At 36.0% G+C, this 27,241-nt stretch overlaps 1 protein-coding gene across 1 annotated transcript in view; it reads left to right on the forward strand.

Annotated features, from left to right (window-relative positions):
* CAMKMT (calmodulin-lysine N-methyltransferase) overlaps positions 1-27,241 on the forward strand; it is a 205,299-nt gene that overhangs the window by 170,687 nt on the left and 7,371 nt on the right. Inside the window, exons 8-10 of the mRNA XM_021392754.1 lie at positions 13,962-14,036; positions 20,653-20,716; positions 26,420-26,551. Of these exons, the coding sequence (XP_021248429.1) occupies positions 13,962-14,036; positions 20,653-20,716; positions 26,420-26,551 (271 nt within the window). The remainder of the gene's footprint in view (positions 1-13,961; positions 14,037-20,652; positions 20,717-26,419; positions 26,552-27,241) is intronic.

A 27,241-nucleotide genomic window follows, 5' to 3' on the forward strand; every position in this document is an offset into this window, starting at 1 on the left:
ATCAAAGTGGCTAAAGTAAAGCTGAAAAAGGGCTAAAAAAAACCAAGTTGCTAGAGCAGAATAAGCTTATTAATGTAGAGGGCTAAGCGCATACAATTTCAATGGCTATCAGTCACATAATTTATTCTATGCTTATTTAGCCATTCTGTGTAGAGAAATTCTTTCAGCTGAGTTCTTAGGAAAATTCTGCCTTCGTTGGGATATATGTGAATAGAACTTAGAGAGATATCTGTGCATCCTAATACTTGCTTCCTAAATAGACAAAGGCCACAGGAGTCCAGGAGTAGTCTTTGAGGCTCCATGTGCTGAACCTTTGTGAGCAACTTCAGACCTGTGTAGTACATCTGTGCAGAAGCTTAGATTTTGTAGGTTTCCAATTACCATCTACTTTGTATAAGATTTCAGATTTCATCCCTTGTCAAGACTTCAAACCTGGTCTTTTAGATATCAATCAAAAGCACATTTTCTACCCTGTCCTCATTTACATTTATCTAATGCTTGAGGTCATTTGTGATCATTTGAGTGTATTTCAGCATATGGAATCAGTGAATAATAGATTTTGGCTTCATGCTGTGAAGAAAGATTGTGTTTTTACAAGACATGATGTTGTTTACTGGGTGTTAATAATCACTAATTAATAAACATATCTAGACTTTATAAAATATTGCACTATAAGGAGTAAAAATGTCAAGTGTTTAACTTACTGAGTGCAATGGATTTCGGGGTGTTATTTGCATCAAAATAATTGAATTACAAAATCAAGTGAAGTACTATATAAAAGTATAAGGTTCTCATAATAAAAACTTTGATTTTTACTTCTGAAGACTTTTCCAGATTTGTTGTAGCACTGTAAATTTTAATGTCTTCTAAAAAACATTGACCATCATTCATTTCCCTTTATTATACACATTAATAGTTGCTTTCTCAGTGGAAATTAAGGTTTTTACATTAAGTTATTTGTTAAGTGCTAATGGGTGGATCAGTCCTTCAGATTTGGTGATGATAAAGACAGTAACAAAGTTTTTTGATCTCTTCTCAAGGCCTTGAAGAAACTTAAAAGGGTGATGTAATATATGAAATATTACTATTGTCAACGGTTTACGGGCGTTAGGCCCGATTCCGTGATGAAGGGGACGGGGGACCCACGGGCCCACGTCCCGGGAAAAGGGGAAAGGGGAAAAGGGTAGGGAGATGGCCCTGAGAGCAAAGAACAGTGGCAACAATCTGAGGAGAAACAAACTATTTACTAAATAAGATATCGGAATGCAAAACAACACACTATAGTACAATATAATTACAATTTAAGCTGATAAATCCAATACAGAGAGAGAGAATGTCCCAAAATCAAGGTAGGCCTTACTCTACTACCGACGATAAGACGGCTGGAGAGCGAGGTGCTGCCAAGACGAGAGACGGCGGAAAAAGGGACGAGGTCTCGTGATCTGCAAGTTTTTATACTGTGAGCTTTTGTCTTTTCCCTCCGGCTGGAAAATGGTAACAGAGGAGCAAAGTGCCGTGGGGAATGTAGTAGTCCTTCTCTTCTGAGAACCAGGTACATTCAGTACATGATGTTATGATGTGGAGTACCAATAACCGAAAATCATAAAACCATGACAACTATAATTCTGACTCTTCCTACTACCCCAAGCCTGGAGTTTGCATACTAAAAAACCATAATACAATATAATGTTTTATAGGGAAAAATGCAACGCTGGCATGCAGAGTGACATTAGGTGACTTCTTTTACGTTGTTTAGAGCTAGCAGGCTCTAAATGATTCATTTAAGTGACATACTTCAACATTAATTTAATCTGGAGTAGGCACTATGTGTTCCTCACTCTTAAGTGCCATTTAAACAGTGTCCAATAAAAATCATAGTATTATAACATATAAAAAATATTGGGCCTTTCTCGCTGCATCTCACTTTGGGATCTTACACTCTTTTCCTTGAACCAGGAGTAGAAGTTATCAGTAGGAGATTCAGTTTATGATATTTCAGGCATTCAAATCTAGACCTGGAAAATATGCCAAAAAACGTATAACACAAAAAGGAGCAATCCATTATCAGCCAAGTGAAGTTAGCTTAGGACAACCTGACATACATTTATTTATTTAGATTTATACAAAATGCAATAAATTAGCAGTTATCTAGCTCTCTGCCAACTCTTGATTGTTCTTTCTAAGTACAGCAATGTAAGCCAAACTGGCAGTTTGTCATATTATGTGTTGTAATAATAGATATTTAGTAAACAGATTACTTAAGCAATGGCTATGGAATTCTATGTTTATTTTTAGCTTCTAGTAGTATACTCAGAATTCCTTGCTATTGCTTACTGGGAATAGTACATAAAAAGTACAATAGAACATAAATGCCGCCAAATTTCTAATAATGACTTGCCATAGGGAAGTGAATTATTAATATTGCGTATAGATTTTTGTTTTTCTTGTAGCTGAAAAAATTATCCTTGATCCACTTCAAGTTTATGCCATAACTTAGCCTATGAGATATCCTGATAGCAGTCTTTGTACCATCAGGTATTACTAGTTTGAGATGCATAGCATGATTGCTTTGAACATGTCTACCACAATCAAATTAGGAATAACAGTTATAGAATCTCTGCTCTTTTCTTCCTTTTTTTTATGTGGAAATCTCAATGAAATAGGGATTTTTGTTGTAGAATTTTGAAAAAACGTTGTTATTACATATGACACAATGGAAAAGCTTTATCAAAGAGAAGGCTTTGCAATATATTCTAAAGGTTAACAGCCTTTTTCACCAGGGAGATTGTTCTTCCACCAGACTTGCTTTTATGAGAAGACAGACTGTTAAGAACAAAATTTGTATACTTATTGCTGATATGGGACTCTTAGTAGTTTGTATATTTATTGCCTAAACTCAAAGGAGTTTTAGGCATAGACAAGTCTAGTCTTAGTTGCTAAGAGCTGGTCCAGAGAGGTTACATTCCACATTAGTATCAGCAAGTACATACAACAGTGAGAGGGATGCTTGTTCCACGATGCACTATTTGATTTAATTAGTAGTAATGTATCACGCACTCTTTGTTCATCTTATAGGAAGTATTAGAACTCACACTAAAGAATATAGAATGTATACAACTGTACAATTCCAGTACTTTTCCTGGCAGCAGGAGTTCCAGATATGGTCAGAGAGTGCCTGATTTTCCCAACTCACTGCATTTGTAACAAAGACAAAAACACAGTGCTGATTTATCCTGAGATCATAAAGTGATCCAGGAAGCTGCAACACCACAGGTCTCAACACCAGAGCACTATTATATAGCCATGATTCCATTCTTATATTAATTACTTCTTTTTCTGTAACTGCCAGCATGTGAATATTTTATCTTACTGCAGTGTTCTTCCAATAAATCAGCTTCCTAACTGTCCTGATTTCAATGAATCGTGCGACAGGTTTTATCAACATAGGACACCTCTAATAAAGAGGACTATGTTTTCATTCATCAAATCAATGTGTTGCTAAATTCAAACTTTTTGAAGCATATTTATGGAATTAGTTGTGTTCGTCAGTTTCATAACGCTAAAGGAAATTTCTTTGAACTGCTTCTCCAGTCTCCCCATGTAGTGTTCTTGCATACACAGCAAGGAGGAGGCTGCCAGAAGAATCGTTTCCTGCTCTTTTGTTAGAAAGAAAAGACTCCTGGTTACTGTTGTCTTCATTTGATAATTTTATGTATGCGTGGGAAGAAACAATATCCATTTGTTGGTGCCCGTTGTGTATTTGTAGCTCTCTATCACAGAAAATTCAACTGAAGTGGAGGCCATTCCATACCTCTGATCGTACTTGCCCTTTTCAGTTTCTTTCCTGGTTTCCGTCTACTGCCTTGCAGATTAGGGTGAGCAGTACTGCATTCAAAATGTGTGCAAATTATATGCATATATGTAGTGGTGTAAGTATTCTTTCTGTTCCTCTTCTAAAAATGCCTAACAGTGACTGGTTTTTTGACTATAGTTGGACAGTCTTGTAATGTTTTCATGATACCGTCTGTCATAAAATAAGGAGCTTTCCAGTAATTATAATTTTTCTCCATTTCATTTATGAAGCCAGGATTCTTTTTCCTGTTTTCCACTTTGCATTTATCCATACAGAATTTCATCTGCCGTCTTATTGTCTCAAACCTCAGATTCATCCTTCTGCAATTCTTTACAGCCTGCTCTTTTCCTTACAGTCTTGAATAACCTCATAGTGTCAGCAAACTTTGCCACTTCACCGTTCCTCAGTTGTAAACATGTTAAATAGAACAGGTCCCAGGGAAACCCCTCAGATTATCTCCCCCCATTGTGAGAACTGACCGTTTACTACTATTCTGTTTCCTGTCTTTTGTTCCATTCTTTAGCCCTGCCAGGACTCTTATCCCGTGGCTGTCTGCTTTCCTTAAATGTTGTTGTTGGTGAGGGTTTTTTTCCAGTAGTCCTTTGGAATCAGACGCAGCCTGTCCTACCCAGTATCACCCTTATCTCAATACCTGTTGACCCCTTTTAAGAACTCCAGAAGTTTTGTGAAGCGGGACTTCTTTTTAAAGAAGACATCTTCCATCAGAAAGGGGTTCTGCGATGAAAATGTCTTCAGTTTCTTCTGCTGTTAGAACAGAAAGAATTAATTTCACCTCTCTGAAATGATGTTATCCTCTGTGAGTTCTCATTCTATATCCTTATCATTAGCTGGCAGGAAGATTTGGAGGAAGAGTACTGTCATTGTTAGTCTGTCTGACTTAATTTTTAAAGTTTGTGGTCTTTTCTTCATTTGGATAAAATTTCAGCTTTGGAGGAATTATATCTTCCTTCTCATAGCTTTCTTTGCTGTTTGACAATATCAGCTGTTTCACTGACTTCCAACCTTGGTTTTTTTTGTGTGTGTCTCAGCCATTTGTGTAGTCTTAATAAAATTGCAGTTTATTTTAAATCACATTGTAGTTTTGTCTTTCGTCTTTATGTATAAGAATATATAAACAGAAAAAAGAGAATATTAGCAAGACTTGTTGAGAAAATTCTATGTGTTTAAAAGAACAGGGAGAGATAAGGTAGGTACTATCTAAAAGTATAACATGGCATTATTTTAAATAATTTTCGTTAAGTTCTCAGCTATATTTTGTTATGATCTCTTCTTAGCTTTAAGAGCACCATTTTGGCAAAGGTGTTCTTGTACTCTCTTGGACTGGACAGGAAGGCTGGATGGAGACCATTGGTCTCCACTAAGAAAACTTGTGTCTTTCTTCCTAGAGCTTGAAAGGAAAATGTCCATGAGATGTTAGAATCAAAGGGTTATTTTTGTTTGTTTTCCTTTTTTATTCCTATGCCCTTTTGTGTTTGCGTACATTTTAGCAAACCTTTACATTGCGTTCCCTGGGTCATGGTGTTACCACTGTACCTTCATCTGCCCTTCCTTATCTACCTCAGCTCTGCCTTGATAGACAATCAAGTACTTTTTACACACTTTCAGTAGGCTATATCCTTCACAGGTGCTCTCTGCTAATCTTTGCCAGAGACACTGGAGAGTTGGGATAAACTTTAAAGTTTGACAAAATGATGCTTAGAGTGCCATCTTTGCTTGTTTCAGTAATGTTCTGTTAATATTCAGTTATTCAATCGCTAAACATGGTATTGAAAATGAAAGGGACCTGGGAAAGAGGCGTAAGAGTGAATGGGGATTCAGAAATGAGAGAGTTAAAGGGCTCTGTTTACTGTACATGTCAAAGAAAAGACTTGATTGTTAAGAAATGAATTGATTTTGATCTGAAAGTCTCGTGGGGAAAAAAAATCTTTAATAGAAGATCATTGTATAATCTAGCTTACAAGTACCTAACAAGATGTAGAAATTGAAGGTAGACAAATTCAGTCGAGAAAAAAAATGAGATTTGATAGAGAATTATAAGACACTAGAACATCTTGCTATGGGAAGTGGTAGTTTCTTTAACAGTGAATGCAGTTCTTAAACATGTATTAATTTCCCAAGATATGTGGGCTTGATGAAGCAACTTGAAATCTTAGACAGTTGTAATGGTCCCTTTTGCCCTCAGAATCTAAGCACCTGTGAATTGCAGAGCCTCTGCTGTTTCAAATTGTTTCCCCTATTCAGTCCTTCTGGGCCTTCCTAATTCACTTTTTTTTTTTTTCTTGTTCCCTTGATTCTTCTCCCCTTATTCACAGCTAGACTATTTTCCATAGGGCAAGAAGAAACTGTCTTCCTTCATATTTTTACTGAAAAATCCAGTTTTTACAAAGCTTACACTCACTGATCTTACCACTGCTGCATGTGCTTATACTGTCTTCTATTTTGAAATGATGCATTTAATTAATAGTAAAATACTGTACCATAATAAAATATTTTATCGTGTCAGTCTGAATTAGAATGTAAGAACCATCCATTCTGTGTGTAATGAACTACATGAAACTTGCTAAAAACTGTAGTCAATCTCCTAAATAAAGAGTGACTTAGAATTTATTGATATAGAGGAGAGAGGAAAAGGCAATTTCACAAACACCAGATTTTTTATTAATAACACATTTATACAAGATTTTCTCCTTTAACAAAAATAATTATACTTGTGCTGAATGATGGGTTGCGATGTGTCTGCAAAATGGAAACCTTTATTCTGAAACAGCTGTATTTACATGCAGTGTATTTATTATGCCCCAAAAATTGAGTAACAGCAAAACTGTGAGTGTTAGGACTGTTATTTTTGAAGACATATAACTGTAATGTTCCCATCTGAATTTTAGCAAAATACGTAGGTCACTCCGAAAGTAATGCCTGCTATTTATTTCCATGGAAACTACAACAGATACAGAGAGCACAGTAATATTATTAGACAGAGCAAATTCTCAGCTACAAGACACTATTTTTCACAGTCACCACCATTAGCTGTGCATTTTCACCAGCCGTGAACAAGATCTTGCGTGTCACGTTCATAAAAATCTGCCCCAGTGGAGGTGACCCACTGCCGCTGTCACTGCTGCTGAAATGCACCACCCACTACCTCACTGTGCTCACATCCACTGTTTGGCTTCCATAAATATTCAGCAAGCATTAATGAATGGTAGTGGGTGGCATTCAGTGACACACTGTTGCTTCATCCACGCTTCCATGTCAGATGCCATTTTGTTAGGCTGCACCTCTGCTGCCATCTGTTACATGGCAACAGCATGAAATGGAATGCTGGTGGGAAGGTTCATCCTCTACTGCCATATCACCAACATCTCCCTCAGATGTCATGGGCTGACATAATAAATTAGGCGGCATTACTTTCAGAGCAGCCTTTGTAAGTTGTTTAGGTACCCTTAGAATGAGGAATAAGGGGAGCAAGTAACTTTATTGTCCACTTTTAAAAGGCAACTTCTAGGCAGAAAACCAAGATTGTTGGGTTTCTTGGTGTTTTGGTTTTGTGGATTTTGTTGTTGTTTGGTTGGTTGTTTTTTTATTAGGTTTGTTATTTGATTCTTTTCCTTAATTTTTATTACTGCATTACTGTGATGAGGCTTCACCACAAATTGTGCCAAGCATTGTATGAACACATATCTAAAAGGCAATTTCAGTTAGAAAGTCTATGGCTTAAGACCAGAGATAAATATTGTGAGGAGGTATAACGAGGATACCTGTAGTCAGCATGATAGACAAGGGTTGAGGCACAAGAGTAGCCTAACCACTTTCTAGTTTTTGTAGGCACTATTTTAAAGGAGAGTTTCAAGGATAATGGAGTAAGTTTGTGACTGTTTGTGGATAACAGAGTGGAAGAAAATTGTAAAGGTGCTTTCTTGAAAAGTTAAGTGGAAAATGTAGGCTGACATTAGGGCTGATTAAAGAAGGAACTTGTTCTTTCAGTATTGAATGAGAGATAGTAAATAGGGAAGTGAACTTTTGTGAAGCATTTGAAAGACAAGATTTGCAACTTACCTGGAAAAATACAAAGAGAAGGGTGACAAGATCATGGTTATAGGCAAGAAAAACAATCTTTGCAGCAGCTTACTGAATAAATATTAATAGGGAAAGACTGCATTTTCCAGGAGAGAACAATATTGTAATGTTAAGATGCTAGTGATGATGACATGGTCAAGAGTTAAAGTGGAGTGGGTAGACAGGAAACTTCTAAGAGATGCTATGCAAAGAAATCTGGCAAAATCTGAACAGAGTTGAGGTTTACGAATATAGAGGAGGGTCAAAACTAAATCTAGGTTATAGACTGTAATTAATGGCTATGTCTGGGGATCAAGAAGCAGAGGTAACAACGAAGCCTTGCGATGAGCTTCTCACTCACCGAGGCTTTGAAAAAACCTGAGTTGAGTCTAGATGGCCTGTAGTACAGAATTGGGTAGTAGGATTTGCATTTATGAGTGAGATAGCACAAAAGTAAAATTCAGAGGAAGATAATGTTGAGATGAGCCTCTACAAAATCATCAGAAATGTGGGAAACTTCCATCAGCAATTGTACGTATTGCATTCAGACTGTGTAGAAGTGTGAGAGGAAAGGAAGAATGATTGTTGTTGATTACCTGTGGTTTGAAGTTTAACCTTGTTCTCTTGATACCAGTTATGCATTGTGAGGGATGAAATAATAGATAAGCATACGGAGCAAAGTGAGAGAGCAAAATTAGAAAGGCAGAAGATAGAAGAAGGTGGATAAATAAGAACAGCCTAATGAGAAAATAAGGACGGGGAAATGATAGCAGGCAAACTTGAAAGACTCCAGAGGAGTTGTAATGATAGGTATATACGTCACCTCTGTCAGTAGTTAATATCCATCTTTTTGATCTTTGTACAAAACTGAGCAATCTCAAACAAAGATCAAGACGTGGTGAAACATCCTAGTGATGCCTTTTGTTAATGTGTTAATGAACATGCTTGGTTAATGTCATAGAAAAAAGTCATATAAATCCCCAGACACAATCTTTTACCTGAAGCAGTATACATACCAATGATAATACTTTTCAAAACTGAAACCTAAATTAAAATATGAAAAGAAGAGGTGGGTAGACAGTGGTTCTAGGTAGATGTTCATCTGCTAACTGGGGCATTAAAAAAAATCTTTATTGCAACTATTAATAAAGTTTAAAGCAAGGCAGGCTCTTGTGTCTTTTGTCCTTTCTTCTAATTTTAATTTTTTGTCTGTATTTGCATAATGACTCTTTTCCTAACTTGAGAGCTACTCTAACCTATGCCATTCATCTCAAAAACATCTCAGAGACTCTTGGAAATGTTTCAAGTTTCTATTATCCAAGACTTAACTTGGTTTTTTTTGTTGGTTTTTTTTTTATGTAAGTTACCTGCCTAGACAACTGCTGAATAACGGAAGCTGAATAAAAATAGTAATGAGGAACTCTGTATGAGAAATGAAAACCGAGTAAGATCAGGTTTTTTGTTGTAGATTGTTGTGATACTTCACTAGTGTAAGATAAAGAGTGTTGACATTTGTTACACTATCCTCCATAAGTTAGTATTATTATACAGGGGAAGTGCCTTAAATATCTTTGTGACATTTGCTGTTTTGCTGTGGTTTTTTTTTTCCTTCTTTTATACACAGAGGGATATTTGGGGGGTAAGTTGGTAGTACTTAAAGAAAGGATGCTCTTTTTTCAATATCTATTTTCTTAGTTGATCCTTTTGTTCTATTATTTTTACAATTATTTTTATCTTGATCCTAATCACATTCCCAGTGTGTTTGGCAATGTAAAAAATAAGTGAGGGGAAAAAAGAAAAAGAAGAAAGAAAGGAAGAAAGACATGCTTTCATTCTTTTTTCTTTCTTTTCCATTTTTTTAAATGAATTTGATTCTTTAGAATGGTGTGAATTTGATGACTTCAGAAACTAAAGCATCAGTACATATTTTCTCAGACTATTTTGATAGTATGCTTTCTCTCTGACCAGGAAAAGCCACCTCTGCCTGTGAAAGGATAGTTCATTCTCCATAACTCATTCAGTTCTTGTCCTTTTTGCTAGGACTGCCATCAAGATAGCTAATTATAGTAATAGGTTTGTGACGTGGGTACTTTTCTGCTGAAAACTGGTCAAGTTCATTTGATAGAGCAGCCGTTATTTGGTGCCAAGCTTCAGCCACCATCATCTTGGCCTAAATGGCAGGTGAGCAGTGTTCGTCTACTAACAGTAGACACACTAACAATTGTGTCTTTTCAATTGTGTCTTTCCCTTGGGTCCTGTGTTATTTCTAATCTTGTTACAGCCAAAAAAGAACCCAAAACATTTGCTGTTTCCAGTGGATTTCAGATCCTTTTTTTCTGAAAGCAAGTGCTTATTTTCAATTTCAAGAAACATAATCTGTATAAGTTAAATAAGCCAGCTCAAAGTAAATGTCAGTAGTGGGCTTTACACAGCATTAAATGTTATGTTTTGTTTTGTTTTTGAAAGCCATCAACAGTATGGTTTAGACAGGAGTAGACCATAAAGCACACTTTCCAAATTTACAAAATAATTTCAACTGTTAGTACTGTGCATCTTCCCTCAAAACAAAGGCATGCAAATATTATAGCTTTAAAATTTCTTATTTTGCTGGGAAAAAAAGTGGAAAACAAATATTCTGAAGCTTCAGAAACTTTACTTTTCTTTCCTAATTTGAACTAATGAGTTTTCTTGCTCTTATCTGCTATTTTCTTTCAAGAAGACCACCCAAAGAATTCAAAGAGACTGAAAAAAAAAAAAAAAAACGTTACAGAAATCTTCTTCTCAGGCTTCCCAATTGTTTGGCACCACGATCCTCATGTTAATATTTATTCCTGCTTCTTATTGATTATTTAATAGCTAGTAAATAAAATCTGTTCTGAATCTTACCATTTCTGAAAATAGTCAGTTTTAAATCCACTGATTCAGTATCATTGGAAAGGGAACAAGAAGAAAGGATTACCAAGGCTTGCATTTTTTGTGATTGCACTCAGCATGATACTGACATAAAAAAGACTTTTTATGGCATGGCATTGTTTCATTTTATTTCTGTTTTTCAGGGGAAACTTCAAAAAGACTGATTTTTTTCATATTTCTTTTGCTATCGTTCTTCTGAGTTTCCTAGCAGTACTTTTCCTTAAATAGAAATGCAGTCAGCACTTTATGTTGTCTTTGGTATTCATTTCAGATCTGACAACTAAGTCCATGAATCACGTCCTCAACAATCCCTAGAAAAAGTGCATAAAGTACGTATGGATTACATGCATTTTAGGTACATCTTCACATTTCTCAGTGATTTTGCAGTGGCTTTTGCTGTTCTTCAAATTCAGGAATTGTATATAGATTATAGGGAGTCTTACTGATAGTTGGTGGTATTTATACATATCCTGACTCTGATTCACTGCTTTCCCTAGAATTGAAATTAAGGGATTCTGATTCAGAATCAAGCTGATTCTGGTTAATGATGTAATAATGCTGACTCTGAGCAGAATTATTTCTGATTCCCTAATACGAGAGGGCATGTCTGCTTTACAGGTGCAGATGCAGATGTATGATTGCAGCTCATGCAAATTTGTGGAAGCATTAAACAGATAACAGTGTAGATAGAGTAGCCCAGATTAAGCTACCTAACAATTTCCAACATTGCAATCTGTATTGAGCTTCATGTACCCTAGCTGTGCTTCACTTACTGGTCATATTTACGCTTGTCGAAGGATAGCGAGGATATACAGCTTGTAGTTGCACCTTTCCCAGTAGTGTACATACATCCTGAGTGAGATCAGAATGACTTTAGTTTATGCGGTTATTTCCCCCCATGGATGAAGATTTTCCTTACACTTTTGAATGCTAATGGCAAAATTGAATTTAAAAATCTTACATTCAAATTTGTTACTAGCCTTTGCAAAACAACAGTATTGGATCTAGTGACCAAGATCAGCCCTCATGCAGTGTCAAAGAAGTGGAGGAAGACTGGCTTATGGCTGAATGTGAGGCCCTTGGCTCACTCCTTGTTGCAACATGTATGCCAATCATGTTGCTCATGCTCCTGGCAAGTCATCTACTCCAGATTTTGCCCAGCATTATGGTTTCTTTTGCCTACCTGCACCATTTCCTTTATGTCTACAGTGGGTGTACAGAGAAAATGCTGTGTTCTGGTGCTCAGTGCAAACCTGACAGTAACATGAGAGAGACTTTGTTTTCCAGGAGACTGCCTTCCTAATTGTGTGTCTGAAGTATAGTAAATATATGGGTTAAAAAAATCATAGTTCAAATCCCAATGGTGGCACTGATCTGATCTCTGTTTCTGTAGCAATGAGAACCAAAGGTGGCCTTTTAAGGCTCACAGTTCGTCTACCAATTTCCAGTTCTGCTTCAAGATTCTTAAAATATTAGAGTGCGTGCTTTAAACCCACAAAACTTACCTTTACCTAATTTTCACCATTCTAACCTAAGTTTCCACGGAAACAGGGTAGAAAAAGCTGCTGGTAGCCAGCAGGCAGCCAGCAGCTGAGAGTGAGAACTCTCCTTTGTCACTTTCCACTACTGGATGCCTGCTGCGTGCCACTGTGCAAAGCTACCTAGGCTTCTAAAATCTGGAATACTTTCAATTTAGGGGGGAAAAATTAAATTAATCTACTCTTATTTCTGTTTGGATTGCCACACTAAATTCCAGGAGGACAAATGGGCTAATGAGTCCCGATCTGTCTGGGTACGCTGAGACCCACATATTCAAAGCTGTCCCAACCAATTGGGCCTCTCCTTTCATAATTTCCATCTTTTGAAAGCATTCTCCCTCAAATTTTGTGTCTGTGCACATATGTATACACATGTACTGGTACCTTAATTCTTTGTGAGTCTATCTCAATTGACCTATGTATCTACCAATGTTTTGCATAGAAAATGGTAAATGAAAAAGATTTCCTTTTTCCCTGCATACTTACTGAACATTTTTGAATGAATGCATTACAACTGATCCTCAGTTAAATATTAGGACTAGTATGTGAATGGTGATGGCTTTTAACCAGAAGTAGATTATAGCTGTGGGAAGACTAAAGGGTCTATTTGGTCAAGACTCACGCAAAACTGAGATAAGCATGCACAACCTGACAAGATCAGATTAGACCCTTCCCCCACAAGTGCTTTTCCCATAAATATTTATCTACTTTCTATTATAAATAACCAGGAAATGAAAAAGAAAGATGGTTTCTTTTCTTTTTTTTTCTTAAAAATAGCCTAGAAATAGAAATGCATCTTCAAATCTTTGGGGTAATGATATTTTAAGTATGCCGTAAATTCCAACACTGGTTTGCTGTTTTTTAAAAGGGAACAAGCACCAAAATCCTTTGTGGCTGCTACATATATTGGCAGCATTTATAAACAAAGAAGAACTTTGCACAAATGTGCATTCTTGCCTGTTATTAGGTATCTCAGAATTAAATAACTTATCACCTCGGAGAGAACAGGTGTTGACAAAGTCAGCACTGCTGTATTTTTAAGCTTGCCTGAGGGTGACATAGCCAGCACCAGAGTTAAGCTTGGCATTCTTTCAGCCTGTCCTTCCTCCCCTGAGCCCAAGTGAATGCTCACTCCATCAGTGAGAAACACGGCTGGCTCGCCTGCCAGATGTAACGAAGATCCATGAGTTCACGTTTGGTCTGCAAATTCCTATTTCATTCAGATTGTCGATACCCAGGCTTTGCTTCCTTGTGCAGTAGTGCTAAGGGGTAAAAATCTGGGGCTGTACAGGTGTCACTAACTCAGAAATGAATGTTTGTTGGTGATCCACTCATCAGAGCCTGAGTGGATTGCCTTTTTGATATAATTAAAAGGTGGCTCTTTGCCTTTGAGATTTTAAACTGAAAAATATACAGAATTATATTTTTACATTCATTTTTGAAAGTAACAAGTGTATACTCTTAAAAACACTCCTGTGCCGCATAGAATAAGATTAATATTTTTAAAATCTCAAGATGAAAAATCTAAGTCCTTTTTTATTTTTTCTTCATTTAAAAAAAAAAAATCTTTTTTCCTCTAGCATTTTACGATGGGATAATGAGACAGATGTCTCTCAACTGGAAGGACATTTTGACATTGTTATGTGTGCTGACTGGTAAGTACATAAAAATCATAAAACTCATGTTAGAAAAATAGCTTTGCTGGAGTAATTGTACTGTGCTGCTTGCTGATGGCTAAGCAAAGTCAACAAATGAAGCACAAAGCCACCTTAACCTCAACAAATTAATATTCATCTCCATGTGACAGTTATAAGGTAGTCTTCTATCACACAGTAACTTCTACCACATTATTTCCCAAAGATTGATTTTGAGAAGCATTTCCATTTTCTGGAATTGCCTCTGTTTCATGCTTGACGTATCAGTAAATGGACGACTTAGGCAAATTGCAAATAATTATGGCTCAGTGAGGAACAGTCTGGAGAAAAGGGAGTTTATCAACACAAACAGCTCAATTAGCTTACTTCTTAGGAAAGATCTGACTATTGATATAAGGGGATATATTTTTTGCTCCCTGGAAAATCTTTCCAAGGAAAAAAAGATTTCATAACCCTTTTTCCCCCATGACATTCTGCTTCTTAAATCAGTTTGACAGCAGTATTTGTAGAAAAAGGCTTTTTATTATTTACACTGTCACATGTTAATTGTGAGAAAATTCTTAGTAAAAAAAATCGGAGTACCCCATTTAATTTATGAAAAGACAGCTACATGTTGCAATACAGTATATTGTTTAATAATTTATGCAAATAAATTTTATTGATAGAAACCATTGTTGATACTGAATGTGTAGAATTGTGCTTGCTTTGTTTACAGCATGCTAACTTTTTAAATGGCAAATTATTAATTATTTGCAATATATAAATTAAGTGTAAAAAGAGATGTGCAGATTTAATTTAGGAGAGTAGTTATTTTTAAGTAAGTCTGTCTTTCATGGATATTTCCTCTTGACCCTTTAAATGTCTAAACCAGAAAAGCTGTCTATGTTTTGTTGTACTTCACTATTGTAAAGGACCAAATTCTGAAAACAAGGACTTCCTAGGAGAGCTCAGTTCAGCAGATTTCTCTATGTTTCTGAGAAATAGTTAAAGGAAAAAGGCAAAGGGAAGTGTGAAGCTGTGTATTGTCTTTTTAAACAATGCTCTTTTTAAGTGGCTTCTGATAAAATATTCCTCTAGAGCTTTTTTTTTTAAAATTGCTTTTTTTTCTGTTTGATGTTCTTCTATTTAAGCAAACTCTTCTGATTTCAGAAAAGTTATCATTTTTGCACAACACCAGAAAAAGTGTATTTAGTCCTCTTTTTTCCTATTTCTAATACCTGTTTGTTTGTAGAATCAACAGTGCTTCATTTAATTTCAGAGGAGGTCTTTGTTCCCAAAAAGGACAGAGAAGGGTTTCTAACTAATCGCTGATAATGTGCCTCAGAAATGCATCATCTGATTAAAATAAGGAGCTAAACAACACCATATGATTTCAGCAAGTAATTTAGTAAATGCCTTCCTCACCAAATATTAGAATGGATACTCCAGGTTTCATTGCACAGATGAAGTTAATGCTGGGCAGGATTAGATCAGATTAAGTATGAAAGTCAGATCAGAGTGCTGGCGGACAGGAGCAGGAGGGCAACAGTCTTCTCGGAGGCTTAGACAAGGCTCACATATGGATGTTCTCCAGATTATGTGGGTGAAGCGAGGTCTTGCCAAGAGATTTAGAGTTAAATTTGTTCTTCACGCAAATATCAAAACAACCTGGCTGTGCCATCTCTTGTATTCTTGATACTCACACCATGTCATCCTATTTGTGCTGTGAGTACAGCAGAGTGAGACTTAAGTTGTTTTTTTTTCCAGTAATATTCTTGCTAATACTCCTCCCAGTCTTTTTGGAAATAGTGTAGTTTCTTTAGGAAACAAAGAATCACACATGACAGGTAAAATACATTATGCATTTGCAATCCCTGCATTTTGTATGTTTATTTTGAAGCACTTAAGATGCAGGTAAGTGTATAAATATTTATAGATTTCTAAAAAATAAATAGAAATGTGCAGGTTAGTTTAAAGTACGTGTTTTTATTCAGAAATTGCCTCTGTTTTCTTATTCCAAGTGCCCATATATCTAGTTTAATAAGCATGAAATCCCTTTATTGTTTGCTTCTTTTAAAAACCATTCTTTTAGTTACGGACACTAGATTTTGTGATACATGAAAAAGCTGGGGGAAAAAAAATGTTCTATGCTTTATCAAACTCAAATCTTCTTTTCATTTTCATGTATTTCTCTTCTGAGATATAGAATTGGCTTTAGAACTGTTGGCAGGTTTTTTGCTTTCTGAATTTTTGGACTGTCACTGAAGAGGAAAAGAAATCTCTCTTCTTACAGCTCCACAGCTGAAACCTGAAGTATTCAGTGATAAAAACAGATAGGAGAGATTGTATTTAGTTTAACACCACCATATAGCTCATTGTCAGTCAATAAAATCTGGGATTAGAACAGAGAACTATAAAGCAAAAAATCTGAGTTCAAATATTAGGTACATGGATAAATTTTTATTGAAGTATTTCCAGCAAGGGTGATATTGTCTGATTTCCTGAATAGCTAACCAGTGGTACTGCTTGATCCCGTTTACATGAAAACAAGCTCTATTCATAAACATATCCCAAATCCACATGGAGGTTCAAGTAAACATGTTCATGATTACAACAAGCAGTGATGTGTTTATATTCATGTATTTACAGTCAGACGTTCATAAACCTTGTGTGCAGGGGTGGAAAATAAGTTACTTCCCGGAACAGACAGTCTATTAGTTAACAGCTAAATTTAGAAGCTCAACTAGATTATAAAATAAATAAGAGGCAAATGGTGAAAGCTAGTCATTATTTAACCATTCAGGATTTTGACAATAAAAATAGTTTCATGGCTCAGCAGTTCTGAAATAACTTGTAAAACGTCAACTCGGAGATAAAAAATATGGAAAAAAATATATATCTCAGCAAGTCCACACCTGGAAGAAGGATACACTGGAAGAAATTACTGAAATAATGGAATTTTTAGAGCATATCCACTCACCTCATTTTTTTAAGGGGCATTTTCAAGGCCAGGTGAGGCTGCCAGAACTCTGAACTTTCATTTGACCTGCGCTTACAGGTACAATGTCAAGCAGATGCTGGAAATGTGAGCATGAGTATGACTAGGGAGGAGAAATAACAGGTGTCTGTGTGGATGGGCCACAACCAAGGCTCATCCAAAGCTCCAGAGAGCCTCAGATTTCTGATTATTTTCTTCATTAAGACAAATAAAGAAAGTAAGAAAAATGTTGCTGAAATTTTTTCGTCCAAGAAGACGGTCAGGGCCATTAGGGGAGAGCTAGCAGAAAAATCTTTGCCTTGCAGGTTTTTGCAAACTGACTTTTTACACGTAATTTTAATGTAGAGACAGAATATGGTCTAAAACATCATATCACTTCATAAACGCATAATATCCAACTTTATTTAGTTAGAGTGATCGTATTCTTAAAGTTTGGCATACGTGCAAGGATTTTCACAGCAGAAGCTGGCAGGCCTGTCCCACATTACTTTCACTGCTGAGACTCTTGCTGAAGTCACAGGGAGTCATGGATTCACCAGAAATGCAAAACTGAACTGAAAATACTCTTTAGATAACTTAAAATATACCTTTTTTTTTTCCTGTTAGTATTTCATTTAATATAATCTTTCTGCGGGAATGCAGTAAGATTTTTGTTCTTCCTTAGTTTAAGTCTATTATTCATTTCAAGTCTGTTTTCTTGCCCACACTTTCAAGTGCATTGTAATCTGACAATGTAGAAGGTTTTTTTGGTTTATGTTATGTAGGTGAAGGTCAACTAAAAGTAACTCTTACATAGGGCACGACCTGTAAATGTAATCATTTCTGAAGTGCACCTGTAAACTAAGCTCCTTTTCTAATTGAAAATATGCAAAAAGAAGAATAAGATCACACTGCAGCCTATAAAAGGTAAGTATGTGCCAATTGTTGCAAGGCACAAGATAATGAGACAAAACAGCAGCATGAAATGAACAAAGAATCTACTTTTTTTATTAAATGTTTCATTACGGCTTATTTCCATACAATTTTGGTCTAAACTTTCATATTATAGATTAACAGCACTGCCTATACAAAGGCCAAGTCATAAACCGTGTTCTTGCCTCTTTACTGCCAGGATCAGAAACTTTTTCTGGTCCCCCAAAAACCTTGTTATTCTTGTCCTAGGCTCCGATTTTCACAGGTACCTTTCTACATAAACGTGAGATACTTTTAATAAAAAAAAGATATCAAATTTTTATAGAAGAAAATACTAAGCCCACCAAAGTGAGCCAAGCCAAATTTAAAGTGAGGTATGAGAACAAAGTGAGAATGGTTTAGAACAATATATTACATAATTTCAATAAGCTTTAAAGGATTTTCTAAGGGGTACATATTCAGTATGCTATGTTAGTATTTAATCCTACAAATGCTGCTGCTAAGAGGAATTGCGTGACTAAATCTCCTTCCATGGGCCAAATCCTATGCTGGACCTATGTGCATCACAGATCATCTGACAACTTCTTCTGGATTTTCCTCATCCAGGGCATCCTCCAACTCAGAGATAGAAATGTTCTTCCATGCTCTCTCTGGTCAGAGTATGTGGCAGGTCTCAGTCTGTCTCCTTTAACACTGAAATATCAAGTGAGTGTCAGGCATAAATGGTATCCTTGAAGTTGTCCGATCTCTTGGCAGATCACCTGAATATTTGAAGTTCCTGGTGAACAAAGACCTATAATTTTGTCACTTCAATGGAATGAGACTGGTAGCAGTAATTGTGCCCCTGTCTCATTGTAAAAAGAGAGAATGGTATGAAGGTCCCTGAAAAATGAATTTTAGCTCAGGTAAAATCCATCAAAATTGTGATGTTCCATGTTCAAGAAAATTAATTATTTTTAGAGATTCTCTTTGGAGAGAACTCATGCACTGTATTCCACCTCTTCTGCAGGTGGCCATGTTCCTGGCAAATAATGTCTCATGGTATCTATCTGTATGGAGATCAACCTGAAATGAGTGTGACTAAAGCTCCCAGGAGACATTACAGAGATCAACTGCTGTTTCAGTGAATTAAGTTTAAACAAGTATTTGTCCATTTCTTTCAATAAGATTAATCAAGGTTGAAGAGCGGCTATCATGCCAATCACTAAAATTTGAATTTCCTTTTGGGTAGGTTGTCAGTTAGTGGGCTTATTATCCAGTACTTCAGTATCTTCCTGAAGGAGTTTAAAATGTCATACTTCTATACAAAATTTTCTTTAAGAAATGTGTGGGTAGATGGATAGCCAGTCTACCGTATTTTCCAACAATTTGGGGATCTGCCAGTTTTCACCGATATTTAGTTGCTGACAAGGCTCTTTTTTTATTTTCCTGAGTAGGAAAATTTACTGTTCTTATACAGCTGCTTCACCCTTTAATACTTAATATTGTATTCTCTTTAGTATCTGTGGAGTGTCCTTACCTAAATATCCACACGTATTCTGTTATTACTGACTGGCTTGCAGTTTGCAGGCCGCTGTTTTCATATATTCATTTAGAAATTTCTAACCTGGAAAAAAATCACCCATCCTTCAGAAAGTGTTATTCTAGTAAAAAGGAATGGAGATTGTAGAAAAGCACCATAAAGAACAGACAAAATGCCTTACAGAGTGGAACTTGAGCTTGACAGAAACTGGAAGTAGTTTTATTACAAAGAAAGAATGAAAAATAATGAAGAAAGAATCACATTATTTATGGCCTGCTGGATGGAGTCTTTGTTATCTGAATTACCAAAATAAACGCAGCCCACAGTAGTAAGGACTGAAAGGCACTGGTTGCTATCTGATGGTTGTTCACTAACCATTGTCATTGTCTCTCATCCACATTAACTACACGTCCACAAATATCTAGTCAAGAGTGACTGGCACCCTGGTTGCCAGTATTAGTATATGCATTAAGGTACTGAGGGGCATGAAGAATGGATTATCCCCTCAGATCATGAGGTAATCATGCCAAAATAGGGCTGAGCATGTTGGCAACATTGCATGGGAAAATTGGCTTTGCTGCTGTCAATGCAGTAGATGAAGGATTTCAGTCTTGAGGGAAGACAACTCTGTATGATCTCAGTCAATGTGTTTGAACAACATTTGAGGGAGCGAGGAGTTAGGGGCTTGTAAACCTTTAAGTGGAAAGATAGACGTAGATATAAAAATAGAAAAAATATGCATAATACATAACAATGAATTAATGCTACAACTGTAAAAGGAAAAGGAAAAAAAATACCTTTATTAATAGCACCCACAGTACAATAGAAGGTACTTCTAAAAATTCCACCCTCCCCTGTACAGAAGGCATGTAAAATGTTAGCTTCATATCACAGTGTATTAATTCTGATTTCTGATAGGGTAGTATTTTAATAGCTTGTATGTGTGGTCTGTGAATTTCAGCCTTACAAAGGTTCATGCTGATATTTGAGCTTTGGTTTAAATGATATTTGCTTCAGGCTTCACCTATTTTTGTTTATTTTTTTTAATTAAAAAGTACTTGAATTGGACCACAGGAATGTAGACCACAGTTTCTCTTTTACAACATTGTGTAAACATATGTAATTAGCCTTGTACTTATCTGCATTAGTATCATTAGAATTGAAAACCCATTTTAATCTGGATTCTGTTCTCTTCTCAATGTCAGCCTGTTTCTGGACCGGTACAGAGCTAGCCTTGTTGATGCAATAAAGAGATTACTCCAACCCAGTGTAAGTATGTTTCTATTTTCTCCTGAACACTGGCTTCAGAATAATTAGTCTGTGCACAATGATTGAGAGAGTAATGGAATGGCAGGATTAATGTCATGTAATACTTTAATACTTATTATGTCCAACTTCAATTGAGTCTTCTAATCTATCAGATTCTTTCCTAATCATAAACTAGGAAACTTCTTATACTTGGCCTTCTGATAAGGAACACAGTGGGTAGTAAAATAAATGAAACCGCTTCAAAGATAGCATGAGATTATTTTTATCAAAGCGTTTCTCGAGTATTTTCCTTTGATAATAATGTCTTCATATTAAAGTAAAAGTACGATATTGAAAGTTTTTATGTTGGCTTCTGTCATTTGTAATCCCTTCATTTGTAACCTTTGTCATTGTGTATTTATTTATTATGAAAGAATTTTTTTTCTTTTCATTTCTGTTTATATGAAATGAATAAACGCCGTATGCATATGTTGTAGCACAAAACTTTTTTTTTTCATGAAGCCCTGTATTTACGTGTTTTCTATTTTAGAACATAGTGAAATCAAGCTCTTAATAAAATGCTACGTGTTCTACATGAGTGTCAATGAGAAAATATTTTACATATCTCAGTCTTTTAGTCTATTAAAATAAATCTGAGATACCTGCAGGCAACAAGAAGCTGTTATGTGCATATATTTATAACCAACAAATAATCTTGAATCTAAATTAAAGAGAGAGAGAGTGATCAAAAAGGGAATAGGAGGAAACATGTGAAGAAAGTGTGTAAGAAATAAACAGAATTGTACCTTTCATGCTTACCAAACAAGTCGTTCTGTATGGGAGTTTCCACTTCAGCACAAAGCTATTTAGTGTTAACAATGCGTTCTCCAAATTTTATTTAAGAATTTCATTTTACTTTTTGTGTGAGAGATTTTCTCTGCATAAGGAATATGAGACTCAAACGTGCAAAGACTTAAGAAACTGAGTCATTTTAGCCATGTAAGTAATCCCATTCTTTGCTTAGAGTGATCAGGTTTCTATTCTTGGTTCTATCATAGACTTTCCTGAGTGACTTAAGGCAAGTTACTTAAGACTGAATGATTTTAATGAGATGTGGATCAAAGCTGCCAGGCAGACAGGAGAAATGTAGTCACCCTGGAGGAAATGCTACCCAGATATTTTTGTCAGTAGAAGCAAGGGAGATGTAGGGAACTCCTGGCCAGAGTTATGCATTCTGAATTTGATGTTATACCATCAGCTTCCAGTATGCAATAATTTTGAGGACGTCTATGTGATTTGGAACACAAACACTATCTCAATTTGAAAAAAGGCAAAAAAATATTTTTTTGGCCCGGATCAGTGCCCTCACATGGTTGTTTAGGTATCACTGTGGGCCACTAAAGTGGTAGCATGAAAAGATGTTGTGGAGGAGGAGTATGAGTAGCAGGAAGCGTATAAGAGATGTCCTGGTAATTGTGACCTATTTAGAGCTTTTAGCTGGAGTGGAGTAATAGTTATTGGTTGCTTTTCTCCCACTGGTCATGGTAGTCTATACTGGCAAAAGCATGTGTACATGCGTATGTATGTATATGTACACACACACATTCTTTAACTGGGGTGGCTAACTCAAGTGGAAGATGTGAATTAAAATATGGTGAGGGTAAAGCAGCCTGAATTTTTACCAATGTTTACAGCTCAAGTCTATAAACAGTCCAGAAATTGTTAACCTGGCTTTAAACCAAAGCCAGCATGACTTTCTTGCTTCCAGTCAGCCAATTCAAATTCAGAATGTGCCTTTGCTGGGCAGGTGAGCTACAATTCTTTGTGAATGTAGATGATGTAAAGGGAGGTGGCTTTTTGTTTCTTCTGCATGGTGTGATTATTAGCACAGCCTGTACGTGCAGTTTAGGCCATGACTCCTTTCTCTCACCAGCAAAGCTAGCTTAAGAAATTCCAGCTCCTTGCCTTGTTCCCACCTCCAGATAGTGGATGGCCATGTGAATGGATATCCACTTATGGCATGGCTTTACAGATAATTGTATTTCATAAATAAGAGGACACCAAAAGATTGCGTGAGGTAGAAGCTGGGAGCATGGACATCTTAAATGAGCTTAAATGAGCTTTCTTGTTAAAAAAAAAAAAAGGCAAGATAAGACAGATGCCATCAAGCATATGCTCTTACTTGAAAGACCCGCGTCTTTCATATGCTGGTTTGAGATCCCAAGAGAAGATGTAATCACACGTAGTTAGCATTTTTTTCCTGTTCTATATTGGTCTGTTTAAATCCAAGGATAACACCAAAGTGCATTTTATTAAATGGCACTATACTTCAGCCTATAAAGGAAAAATAAATACCGAACTCGTTTCTCAGTTGTGATAATTAAGATTAATTTATGGGCATTAGCTTATGCCTAAGCTAAGCTGTAAACTATTTTCATTAAGTTTACTTTTCTGCATGAGTTAATTTGTCTCAAAAGTAGAAGTTATATTTCATTATTGATAATATCTTGGCAAATTGATAAAGAAACTAATTAAAGACACATCTAGATGTAAAACATCTTCCAGGTGTTAACAACCCAGGTACAACTAGAATAAAAGAATTTGGGGAAAGTAATAGAGCAGAAAACTTGAAAAAAAATACAGTAAATAGAAAATAACAAGTATTCTAAAAACTGTTTTGAAGGAGAAACTGAGCACAGATAGTCTATTGTCACTGTTCTTTATAAAAAATTATCCTTGCTATTTCCTTTTGCAATAAGGAGGTTATTTGTATTTATTTATTTGTGGCTTATGGCATTGTAATGTCACAGAATTTTGTGTCTTCAGTAACTTTGTTTTCCTGGAAAGAGGAATTCTCTTCATTTTAGTCATCCGATTCATAGTATGGCTTCTCAGACACTTGTGCTGAAACCTGAAGGGAGGACATGAATGCATGTAGGCAGAAATGAGCAGCTTGCAGAATTACTGGGGGCTGAAACTTCTTATCTGAATTTGTTACAAAGGTAAACATCATTTGAAAACCAGTTCCAAGAATTAGGCACTGAAATTTTACATCAAAGAAATTCATCTTGAGGAGCATTATTGTATTCCTCTTATAAGCAAGCTATTTGGTTTACCTACACTTAATTTTAGTTTTTCCCTATCATTAAAATATATATTTAGTTTCACTCACAGAATAAGCAGTTGTTTGTATACTTTTGTAATAAAAGTGTGATTTTTGAAATTATGGATGTGTTTCCTTTGTGGCCTATCCCTTCAAAATCCCAGTGAAGTCAATTGGATGTTATTAAACCATGATTTAAGATTTTAAAATTAGAAATGTGAATGCAATCCCACACAACAGGTAGCAGAACTACACAAATCAGGCAGCTGACCAGAAACTGCTTTAAGCTGAGATTATGTTAGACTAGAATTGACCACAGTATCTCCACTACCTGCCATTTTTTATTTTATTGTATTGGTAAACTTAGTCATGGTTCATTTTTTCTTTATTTTTTCTTACTCAGCAATGGCAAGAGCCTCAGTTGTTTTAGACATGCACTAAATTCAATGGAGGAATGGCTTTTTATGCCAGCTAATGAGCAGGCCAAAAGGAACAGTGTGGTGTTGTCCATGAAGGACCATTCTCCTTTTCTGAAGTTACTTCAAGATTTTCAATCTGGTTTTAAGAGATATACCACGTTGCACTCTATTTTGCTGTATTTCTCTTTCAAATTAAATTTGAAGTATCTAATCTATATAATGTGAGAAGGACTGACTGCATAGTTTGCTGACTCCAAATTGAAATCTCTAAGGGCAGTGGTGATGGTATATGAACCTTACTTCCTCATCGAAGCTGCAGGAACAGTGACTGATGTTGAGGTTGGCCCCCCAAGAAGTTCAGAAAGTTCAACTGTTGCTGAAATCCTGACAAACTGTGGCATCAGTAAATGCCCTGGGTGGGGTACTTGTTTCCCATTACTGTGAAGTTGCTGGTGAAAATGAGGGACTCCAGGGCAGTCTCATTCTTATTCTGCTAGGAAGGGTCTCTGCAGAACAGGGTTCTAGGGAGCATGAGATGACAGCAGGAGGAGGAGGATCCTCAGCTGAAGGCTCCCTTTGCTATTGACTTCTCCCTGATAACATTAAAGCATGCCAAGGATGTGAGGGAAGTTACAGCACATTTCACACTGATTGTGAATTTCCTGTGTATAATGTTTTTCATCCTGAGCCTATATTCAGACCTAACATTTACATAAACAATTCCAGTGCCTTTAGTGGGAGTTACACCCCTTTGCACATAAAATTATTTAGCCACAAAATGAAAGTTACAGCTATACAAATGAACAAAAATTAGTTGCTTTGGGTATTGCCCTTGGTCTCCCTTGTGCTTAAATTTCTCATGAGAGAGATGAGGATGACAGTATTTCCCTATCTCATGGAGACATTGTGAGAATAAATACAGTGCTATGGTATTAATGATTGCAGTCTTTTATGTACACATTAGTACCGTAGATACTGACATAGTTTTCCTTGCTGCCTCCCTGAGTGTTGTCTCAGTGTATGAGTGCATGAGCTGTGGCGCATAGATTTGTCATCTATCTTCCTCACGAAGTGTGTCAGCATTATAACTTTCCTGAATTCATACTGACCTTCTTTCATTCAATCATTTTTCCTTTTTCTGATACATGAAATTGCATTTTCTTTAGCCAAATATTCTTCTACAGTATATAATCAATTCTGTAACTTGATCAGACACCTAAATTTTTTTCTTGTCTATTTGATTGTTTACAGCACCTCACAAATTACTCTTAGCTGTCGTTAATATAGAAGTTAAATAAAAGAACTCTCAGTAAACTTTGTGATCCCCTCAATTTGATAGGCTGTTTGTTGGTATTAACCTTTGTTTGCAGCTCTTCAACCAGTTTTCATTCCAAGTGACAGAGCACTTTACTCAGCCAATTAGAATTAATTTTGCAAATAAGATTTTAAGAGATGCTATATCAAGTAGGTTAGGTTTGGGGCGCATAATTCGCACAGGGTGTCTAAAACCAGTCAGTTCAAGGTAAAGCATTTTTGTTTTCTTAAATGCAGAAGGATGAACAAACTACTAGCTAATGGACCATAACATATTGCCTGGGCATCATAAGTGGCCTGATCATCTTGAAAGATCCCGAATTACTATGCAAGAATATTAAGTTGTGCTTTCAATGCAATTTTCCCATTTAGGGTCAAATTCAGTTGCACTGCTCAGGTAGTTTAAAATATCCTTTAAAAAAAAAATTAATGATTGGGTCTCATTTGCCTTCCATTTTGCCCTGTTGTAATTCCACTGACATCAAGTGGGAGGTACTCTTCTATGCGTGATAGTAAAAATAAAAAAATATTATTTACAGTCTCTGTGTGGTCATGAGCTAACAAATGGCTTTGCACTGAGGGTATATTTTGTATGCCTTTACTGTGTTTTATCTAGGTAATTTGTAGACACTGCTATTATGTGAAAAGGAGCAGATGTGTTGCAGTTGGCAGTTCTCTAAAGAATTTATTAGTTTCTATTTTGCTTTTGTTTAATCGCAGAAATATTGCATATTTTGAATAATGATTTATATTATCCTGTTTTCATACTTTACCAAGAGAACAATTGTCTTTTCCAGCCTGAGTATTTTAAAAGCTTAGTCAGGTGTCTGTTATATCTCATTCCCTTCCAATTTAAAATATGTATAAATTCTCTTTTTAATGTTCCAGGGAAAAGCAATGGTATTTGCTCCACACAGAGGGAATACTTTAAACCAGTTCTGCAATCTAGCTGAAAAAGCTGGTTTCTCTATCCAAAGACATGAAAATTATGATGAACACATTTCGAACTTCCACTCCAAGGTTAGTTTTCTGCTTGTGTTAGATAACACTTTAATCCGCATTGCATTTTGAAGAGATCATGGTCCTTTTGGCAGGTAACCTAAATGTTTGATTAAAGTACTCCTTAGGTGTGCTGTTTCTGAACAGCTATTTTTGTATCTGATTATTTTGTGTGGTAGAACCATCCTTTATCTCTGCACGTCTAGAAGAGTTTTGCAGAAGCATCTCCTGTTTACCCTTTTCATTCACAGAAATCTAATTTATGAGAGTCCTTTTTTCTTGTTGTTAGCTGTGTGTAAATATATGGCATACCAGCATTTACATTTTAATAAAAAGCTTGCAACTTTTAAGTAGGTTAAATACTGAAATGGGCTGAAATAAATAGGAGGTGAATGTCTAATTGTATCATATCGTACCTTAAATCCTTATCTCTGGCTGCTTTATGGCTGGGTCAGTTAGCAGCTTCAAACTGCTAAATCTCATACAGAATTTCACAGTTGTGGGGTTATATGTCAGATCGAGGCGCTACAAGATTTAGGTCAAAAGCACTTATCTGAACGTGATCTCTAAGCTTGCTTACATAAAGCTACTGTTATCAGTCTCCTATTTTATTATTTATAAGTATAGAGTAATACAGGACATGAAGAGGAAGGTACTTCACAGAAAACTTTTTAGGAGTTTCTTATTTTCCTGTGTACAAGTGCTTATCAA

Source organism: Numida meleagris, chromosome 3 (assembly GCF_002078875.1).
Source record: "Numida meleagris isolate 19003 breed g44 Domestic line chromosome 3, NumMel1.0, whole genome shotgun sequence".
NCBI lineage: Eukaryota > Metazoa > Chordata > Aves > Galliformes > Numididae > Numida > Numida meleagris.